Here is a 9,536-nt window from a genome sequence, read left to right as displayed (position 1 = left end):
TTTTTTCTAAGGAGGACAATCTCTTCTTCCAATCTTTCACACTCATCATTCTTCTTTGTAAGTTGTTCCTCAGTTTCTTCCTTGCTACGAGTAGTTTCAGCTGCTACTACTTTAAGAGAGATAATATCTGACTTCATTTTGGAGATTTCTTCATTCTTTGCTTGACTGCTCTCCATTCTCTTCTCAGCTTCTTGTGCCTGCTTCCTGGCTTCTTGTAATTCAGCCTTAAGGGAGGAGACCTCTACCTTGTACTGTCCAATCTCTTCTACAAGTTTTTTCACTCTCTTGTGCCTTTGTTCAAGTTGATTTGACAAGATATCTTCCTGCTTCCTTGCTTTATTCAACTGATTTGTCATGGATATGACTTCTTCATGATGCTTCCTTTTGCATTGATCAAGTTCCTTCTTAAGCTTGGCGAGCTCTTCATCCCTTTCTTTTACTTGAAGCTTGATGAGGTCAACCTTCTCATTTTCAGCTTCTATGATAGGTTCATAATTTCCTTCTTGACTGATTGTCGTGGTCAATGCTCCCTTTGCATGAAGGTCATGAAGTCTGTCCCATATGTCCTTTGTTGATGAATATTTTCCTATATTCTTCTTTAAAGAATCAGGCAGCCCATCCAAAATTGTCTTTGCTGCTTTTGCATTGTGCTCCTTAGATTCTCTATCCATCTTGCTATCATCAATTACTGATTCCCAAATTTCAATCCCTTGAGACTGTAAGACAGTCCTCATTTTTATTTCCCACATATCAAAATTTCCATTAAACCTTGAAACCTCAAATAGAATGATTTCAAGTTGATTGTCTTCTATTTTAGAAGTAGAGGGAGACACATTCTTAACAGGATTGGCGACTTTCTTCTTTGACTTTGCCATTTGACTGAGTATCTTAAAATAACTAATTGTTTCTTCAACAGCAACACAGAAAATTAATCTGAAAAATACCTTGACAACATTTTCCCTCTGCTGGATAATTTGCTGCAGCAAGAAATCTTCTTTCAACTTCTTTGATGTCTTCAAAGAGCCTGGACAAGCTCTGATACCATGTTGGGAATTTCCGGTTATTCCAAACAAAATACAGTGGAAAAATCCTCTGTTACCACTACTGGGAATTTTCTGATAAATTTCGAAACAAAGAAATATGAACAGAGATTAATACTCTGTTTTCGGGATTTCTGATAATTCAAAAACACAAGAACAGAGCATAAAATAATACTCTACTTTGCCTCAGGATCAAAAACTGATCAAAATGATACTCTGTTTTAATATAGCGAAAACAGAAAAAATCGCTTTGTTGTAACTGGTGTTGCAGCAACGCATTTTTTTTCAGTTGCTGTAACTTGTGTTGCAGCAATGCTGTTCATGGTGTTGCAGCAACGTAAATTTTTGACGTCAAGTATTTTTCGAGTTACGGTGTAACAACAACGCTCAAAATGAAACTTCTATTTATAAAAATAAACTAACTGATAAAACTAAGTCTTCCTCACATAGAGGGATTTCCACAACTCCTATCACAAAACATCTTCCTCTTAACAGAGGGATTTACCAATCTATGCTGAAAAGCATCTTCCTCTTGATAGATGGATTCACCAAACACTGTGCTTGAAAAGCACCTTCCTCTTGACAGAGGGATTCACCAAAGGAATGCTTCTGTTCCACACAAATAACATTTACCTCTTAACAGAGGAATTCCACCATGCCTGCTTCAGAGGCACTTCAATCTGTCCAAATTGACATTGCTGTGTCTGCCTGATATTTTACACTACTGTGTGTAAAACTTTCAATACATTTATGCTGCTGCATATACAACTGTCTCAGCACTGCTGTCTCAGCAAATCTTTCTCTCAGCACTGCTGTTTCAGCAACTCTATCTCAGCACTGCTGTTTCAGCATCTCTGTCTCACAGCAAACAATCTTAAAACAAAAAACATTCAAATCTGCACTGCTGTGCTTTTCACTATTCTGGAAACATTTTTCTTCATGCTACTGCGTGCTCTCCTCTGCTATCTATTTATTTCCCCTGTTTCTATTTCTATTTCTATTTCTGTTTCTGTTCTTTCTTCACTGCTGTGTCTGCATTTTATAGTGCGGGAAAGGGTCATCACCGCTTTAACTTGCTGATGAAGTTTCTGCTGTACTCTACTGCTCATAATGAATAAAATCTGATCTTTCTGACATTCTGCTGTGCTTCTTGAGTCGGTTATGTGGAAACCCATAACTGATAAATGCTGCGTCGGCTCGAGGCTGGTTCTTTTCTTCTCGGCCATGCTTCAGCCGTTCTGCTCATTAATACAGTTGTTGAGAAGTAATGGTGTAGTGTTGGATCTGATCTTTCCTCCTTCGGGAACTCAAAAATAATTAAAGAGTGAAAAGATGGTAATGGCGGTGGCTTAAAAGATAAGGAATAAATGTGGGGCGCCGGATCAGGACAAATGAATAAAATAGCTGCTGCTGTTCAACTGTTCACTGCAGTTCTACCGCAGATACGCCGACTCTTTTGTAAGTCCTCTATTGCGGCTCGCTGATGTGATATCGGCGATGTCCCGCATCGCTGCTGCTGCACAGCAGTTGGAATTAATATTCCAACATAATCTCCAGCACCAGATTCGTGCCACATGCAGATGGGTCTCTGCGTTGCACGTTGGTTATTCTTGAGATCAAATACTCCAAACGCAGATTTGCAGGGCAGTGGATTCATGTTCATCCAAGCTAACTGTGAGTGGTTCAGTACTCTGGGCACACGCATGCCACACACTACGCAGGACTCCTCTACACGAGTTTCGTTTCAACTCATATGTGTCACTGCGCCACATTCAAGTTAGCAGATTGCTCTGATTGCAGTCTGCAGGTAAGGAGATCACGCAGCAACAACGAACTACTGACACGACTTTCAACACACTCTGCAACTTATGGCAAGCTCTTTAATCTATGCGGCTACTACAGCTCAAAACACACAACGAACAGATGTTTTCCCCATGCAGACTTTCAAGCTTCCGTATTTCGATTTGCACAGAAAACTTGTGGCTCTAAAAACAATTACTAGCTATGGAACTGTCTGTTGCATTTAACAGCCATTCTTCAAACCCCATTGCAAGAAGATCCTGAATGTTGACCATCGCTACGGAAATCTGATCAGAGATAGAAAATATGTGATCCTCGTCCAATCTGCACCAATTCACACAAGGCCCCTTATTTTGAAGGCAACTGAGCTTTGTTCTTCCATTTCTTGTACCCAATCTCATTATAACAACTCTTAAAACATCATTACAACAACTCTTAAAACAAAAAGAATGAATAGATTTGCAAATCCACAAACTAGACCAACATACAAAACACAGAAATTTCACACTAAATAAATCTGATCTCACACATTCTATCCTTATCTATTTACAAAGCAATAATTTAAATCTGATCTCACACATTATATCCTTATCTATTTACAAAGCAATAAAACTGAAGGCTGACTCACATATCACTCGCCTTCCATAAGGGAATCAAGCCAGAAAGAATAGGTTCCGATACTATATTAGATAAATAAAAAAGAGAACAGAGAGCTATTACACAAAACACAACTTTCACTCATCACATGTACAAATATATAAAATACTAATTACTTAATTTACCACTAACTGATGACCATTACAACTGATACATTACAACTCACACATTGCAAACAACTACTTCTAAAATGACTCCTCGTAACTCCTAATAACAATTACACATAACATGAAAGCAATACTTCCGGCATAAAAAATTGACATCATTGACACAAGTAATTATATACAAAAGTTTATTAAAAGTTCCACCTAAATATATAAAGCTATGAAGCATTTGACAAACATAGAGGTTAACCATAGTTCTACAACCAGGGTGAATCATGGAGAGGAGTTATAACAGACTTGACTGCCAAATAATTTTTAAGAACATCGAGACCCTGCTCTCTACCTATCCCACTCATCTTGTACCCTCCAAACGGAGCATCAGGATAAAATGTGTAGTAGCAGTTGACCCAAATCACTCCTGCTCGAATAGATCTCGAAAGCCTATTGACTGTATCTATATTCTTCGACACAATTCCAGCAGCTAAACCATATATTGTTTTATTGCCCAGTTCTATGGCTTCTTCAATGGTCCTGCAAATATTATTGTAAAGTTGTAGAAAACAATTAAGTGTGAAAGGAATCATAACATAGAATAGATAGTGTAATTTAATAATTAAAATTTTTTTATTTAGATTCCAAACATACCTGAACTTGAAAATGGACATGACTGGTCCAAATATTTCTTCTTTCCCAATCTTCATGTCCTCCTGATACATCAACGCATAAAGAAATTAACAATAAAACTTTAGGAAATTTTATTATCCATGTGTATCCTACATGCTTTTTCCATATATATACTTTTAAAACTGTTGTCAAAGTAAAAATTTATGGCATCTAGCTGTATAGTGTTCAGTGGGAGAACCTGCACATCGGAGAAAATGGTTGGTTCGATGTAAAATCCTTTCTCACCCACGCGATTACCACCTGTCAATAGTTTTGCTCCTTCTCGCTTCCCATGCTCAATGTATTCCAATATTTTTTCAAATTGTGTCTTGTCAATCTGCTCAGAAAGGAAAGAGTATTTACATGAATATTCGGTATACACATTTTTATAATTATAGTGCTTTTATCGATTTAAATTGCTCTTTTTCAATATATTTCCCTAAAATAAAGGAAAATAATAGAAAGTTACATTGTTGACTTTTGACCAAAGAAAAATAATTTTCTTAGATCCTCAGATTTACATGGTGTATAAGTGACATTTTTACGTGGATAATAGATTTTTGAAAAAAATTTGGAATCCGAAAATCAAGAAAAAAAGTCAAACAATTTCAGATATCATAAATATTATATGAAAATCAAGAAAAAAGTCAAACAATTTCAAATATTACAAATATTATATAAAAGTCTGGATGACAGATTTTATTTTAAAAATATCTTGAAATCTGAAAATAAAGAAAAAAAATAAAGAAATTTCAGATATTACATATATTATATAAAAACAATATCCCAATCTGAAAATCAAGAATCAAACAATTCACCCTTGTCTTAGTAGTCACTTTCCTAGATATTTCTGCCATAGAAATAAGTTCAGCCTTGGATAACTATAGTACAGTTTCCTAAATATTTCTAGAATCTGCCATCAATATAAGTTCAGCATTGCATAACTATACTATAATACAGTACGGTTTTCCAAAAATTGGTTTCTTAGGTATTCCCAGAATTTGTAATCGACCAAAAGTCAACATTGCCTCATTATAAAGTATATTGCTGTAGGTTTTCAGAAAGTCAACATTGCCTCATTATACAGTATATTGCAGTAGGCTTTGAGAGAGTATGGAAATTGGAATTCATTTCTGGAATTACGATTTAAAATTTCAGAGAAAATGTTGCCGAATTTCAACAAATATTTATAACCCCGATTCAGATGAATACAGTTCTAAAATGGCAGCCCCTTACAGAAAATTGCGGATATAATTGCACAGACAAACATAAACTTACCTGAGGACCATGGTCAACTTCTGGTTTGAAAGGATCGCCGACCACCTGCTTCTTCGCTCTTTCCACTACACTCTTCAGAAATTTATCGTGGATGCCCTCTTGAACATATATCCGGGATCCTGCGCAGCATACTTGTCCCTGTCATCCAAATGAAACAGTAATTGGTTTGATTAATGGAAGCGGACCTAATAACTGACTATGACTACATCGTTGAGTTGTGCTTACACTGTTAAAAAATATGGCCGTGTGGGCAAGATTCACGGCCTCCTCAATATCAGCGTCATCCATGATAATCAAAGGAGATTTTCCCCCGAGTTCAAGAGTTACAGGTTTCAAGTTGCTCTGGGCAGCGGCCACCATGATAACTCGACCTATATCAGTAGACCCTGTAAAGGCGACCTACACGCAAACAAATACTTCTTTACCAATGCTTCCATAGTACCTTGATGCTAAGAAAGATAAATAAGAAACATGATTACCTTGTCAATATCCATATGACTGCTTATTGCAGCACCAGCCGTTACTCCAAAACCAGTTATGACATTAAGAACACCAGGTGGAAGCCCTGCCTGTGGCAACAGCAAAACATTGAAACATTGGCATGAAAACTTCTTGGGGATAAGAAATGATTTCTGACTTCAACGGTGAATAGAAATTACAGACACATATTGACTTACCTCCTTGGCCAGATGTGCACAATAAAGTGCAGTTAGAGGAGTTTGTTCTGCAGGTTTGATAACTATAGTGCATCCACAAGCCAAAGCTGGAGAGATTTTCATGAAAAACATGACAAGTGGGAAGTTCCATGGTATAATCTGACCGACCACTCCAATAGGCTCATGCAAAGTATATGCCTGATATTGCCCTCCCATTTTTAATGTTTCCCCATGTATTTTATCAGCCGCTCCTGTACACGATACATTTGGTTTTATCGGTACAAGCTACACGAGCAACATCTATTTCTTATTCTAAGGAATCAAGATATTAGATAAATATATCTTAAAAGGACAACAAGCTAGTGACAACATTTACCTGTTATTTAAAGGAATCAAGGTGGCATTACAAACAAGTAGGTTATATGAGATAAATTTTCTTAGATAGTTTATCGTAGTAATTTGATTGGTACAAATAACATTTATTTTTAAGAAATCACGATAAAGGAATTAAGGTGGTATTACAAACCAATATGTTATAGGAGAAAAAATAAAAAAATTTAGATAGTTTATTTTATTAATTTAGTAGGTCTAAACAATATTTATCTTTATTTTAAGAAATGAGAATTTTTTTTTTACTAATTTAGTTGGTCTAAACAATATTTATTTTTATTTTAAGAAATGAAAAATCAAGATAGATAATTATATTATTGAGTCAAGAGGTTCATTGAGGGGAGAGGCTCATTTTACATCCCAGTGTGATGGATAATGTCCATTCGTCATTGAAGTTGAAATTTTGCTCATGTCTGCCAAAATAAAAAAAAATCTAAAAATCTAAAAATTAAAAAAATTAAAAAAAAACTATACAAAACATTTAAATAATATCAACTCATAAAAAAAATTGCACGTGAAGAAATTGGATTGCTCTAAACTCATATTAGATCAATATTTAAGATAGATATGTGCTAGTATATAAACATATCATAACATGATATTAAAACTAGAAATAGAAAAAAAACCAACAATCCACAAATACGTCATAACCTGAAATTCAAACTCTATAACCAAAAATAAAACTATACAAAACATTTAAATAATATCAACTTATAAAAAAAATTCACACGTGAAAAAATTAGATCACTCTAAAAAAAAATAGATTTATATTAGTATATAAACATATTGTAACATGATATTAAAACTAAAAATAAAAGAAAAGCAATAATCCACAAACATATTATAACATAAAATTCAAACTCTATAACTAAAAATATAACATTAAATTCAAACTCTATAACCAAAAATACAATATAATCCGTCCCGCATCTCTATAACTAAAAATATAACATTAAATTCAAACTCTATAACCAAAAATACAATATAATCCGTCCCGCATGGCTTTCCCTGCTTGACAACTACCACAAGATACATATAATATAATAGGAATTTTCAATCTTATACCTACATATAATATAATAGGAATTTTCAATCTTATACCTACCACAAGATAAGATACATATAAGACTCAAAATTTCTTCATGGGAAATATTTGAAGCACAGGTATCATGGAGTATTGACTGTTCAGTACCTGCATAGTATCTGAGATTCTCGATACACCCCGGCAAATCGACTGCACGAGCAAGGGTCAGTGGTTTTCCATTATCTAGGGTTTCAAGAGCAGCTAGTTCATCTATATGCTGCTCTACCAAATCTGCGTACTTGTTCAGAAAGCGACCCCTTTCCTACACACAAAAAGGAAATTTTTCATGAGATCCAAATCACAAGGCAAAAACAGAAGGGAATCTATGTATGCACAAGGGTCTAAAAACTGATATTACATAGCCAGACATTCGAGGCCAAGGTCCCTTGTCAAAAGCCTCCCGGGCGGCCTTCACAGCCAAATCCACATCCTCCTTATCACCCTCTGCGACACGTGTTATCAAATCTCCTGTTCGAGGATCCAAAGTTTCAAAAGTCTTCCCTGCACCACCAACACCTTGCCCGCATTAATCGACAGAAATGTCGCCTCATCCTTGCATGCATTAATCCACAGATATGCCAAGCTCTGAATGTTGTTCAACATGCTTTAGCTTATACATAGTTAAATAATCATGTTTCCTTCAGATACACAGTTTATATCTATATCGAACAATAAAATAAAACAGCAAAAATTCAAAATATTTAGTTAGGATTGTTATTTTTTCAAGAAATTTAGTTGTAGAGTGTTTAAATCATTTTTGTAGTGGAAATAGATTTATTATTATCAAGAATTTTATGGTAAGGGAGGTTTTCAAAAAAATTCCCCATATCTTTTTAAAATTAAACAAAAATTTATATTATTTAAACAAAAAAATGTTCTACTTAGAGTTTAGATTAGCAGGTTTGTATTGAAAAAATAACCCAGCAAAACTCAAAATATTTCAAGGTAACATATAAATACCTGAAATTGCATCCACAAATTCTCCATCGATGAAAAGTTTGGTGAATTTCACAGACACGATACCATTACCTACCCCATTATCTGAGCCGGCCATTCTTTCACGCAACTCCAATTTCTTGAATCCTTCAAGACTGCACACCATTAGTTATAATTAGAAAGTATTAACATTGAAGTCAGACACAGATCCATAGGAAGAGCCATGCACCCAATACTTAGAAAGTTGGAAAGGAAATTGAAATTGAAAGAATTCCACCATAAACAATACCTTCAACAAAGGAACCTCAGACAGCTTACTGGATGTATTGATATCCTATTTATAGGAGTCTAATGACTGAGTGACACAGCCAAGAATCTCTCTAGGGTAGGCGCATAGACACGTCAACTTTGTACGTGGGATTGATGCACACATTCTCAATTTTACCTCCGTTACTTTCCACTCTCACCTGCAGACACTATTAAATACGCTCCTTTTACCTTCGTTATTTTACAAAAGAAACTCTTATTTTATTTCCGTTGCTTTTCTACTCACACTACCAGAAATTTTTGAATGTCATATGTCATTAAAACAAGTATAAATCTATCTTAAATATAAATTTGATATGCAACTAGAAAGATCTAATTTCTTCACTGTGATAATGGACGAATCTCATTTAGCTCTGAACTGAACGAGTCCACCCTTCTTCCCTGTGATAATGGACGAATCTCAATTAACTCTGAACTGAACGAGTCAAGCCTTAGAGAGATTGCGTGACGATACTTCTGATATTGCGTGATGTATGACTTTCCATTTTTAATACTTGTGATGTGTAACCTTCCATTTTTAATATTATTTTTCAATTAATAATACTCCTTGATATATCTGCAACGTTTTCTTGACAGCCACTCGTACGTCTCCTGCGCTTGA

General features: G+C 35.1%; 1 protein-coding gene across 1 annotated transcript; it reads right to left on the bottom strand.

The window, feature by feature from the left end:
* Window positions 1-3,251: 3,251 nt before the first annotated feature.
* LOC149205733 (aldehyde dehydrogenase family 2 member C4-like) lies at window positions 3,252-9,096 on the bottom strand. The gene is made up of 11 exons (XM_089393542.1): window positions 8,898-9,096; window positions 8,633-8,763; window positions 8,031-8,173; window positions 7,781-7,934; window positions 6,220-6,449; window positions 6,022-6,111; window positions 5,768-5,941; window positions 5,543-5,680; window positions 4,464-4,601; window positions 4,247-4,308; window positions 3,252-4,132 (listed from the first exon to the last, which is right to left on the bottom strand). Exons 2-11 carry the CDS (start codon window positions 8,724-8,726, stop codon window positions 3,859-3,861), a joined length of 1,497 nt encoding a protein of 498 aa, XP_089249668.1. The 5' UTR covers window positions 8,727-8,763; window positions 8,898-9,096; the 3' UTR covers window positions 3,252-3,858.
* Window positions 9,097-9,536: the final 440 nt, after the last annotated feature.

The sequence above is a fragment of the Pinus tabuliformis genome, chromosome 1_2, assembly GCF_031772625.1.
Source record: "Pinus tabuliformis cultivar Carrire ecotype Pingquan chromosome 1_2, CPIR1, whole genome shotgun sequence".
In the NCBI taxonomy this organism is placed as follows: Eukaryota; Viridiplantae; Streptophyta; class Pinopsida; order Pinales; family Pinaceae; genus Pinus; species Pinus tabuliformis.
The sequence above is the reverse complement of the archived record's forward strand: the minus strand, read 5'-3'. Positions and strand labels throughout refer to the sequence as shown.

Excerpts from the sequence above, each read along its gene's own strand:
- LOC149205733 (XM_089393542.1), bottom strand. The coding sequence starts at position 8,726 with ATGGCCGGCTCAGATAATGGGGTAGGTAATGGTATCGTGTCTGTGAAA. Across the intron at positions 7,935-8,030 it reads GGCCTCGAATGTCTGGCTAT|GAAAGGGGTCGCTTTCTGAA; the intron begins GTAATATCAGTT and ends TTTTGTGTGTAG. Across the intron at positions 5,681-5,767 it reads CGGCCATATTTTTTAACAGT|GGACAAGTATGCTGCGCAGG; the intron begins GTAAGCACAACT and ends TTTGGATGACAG.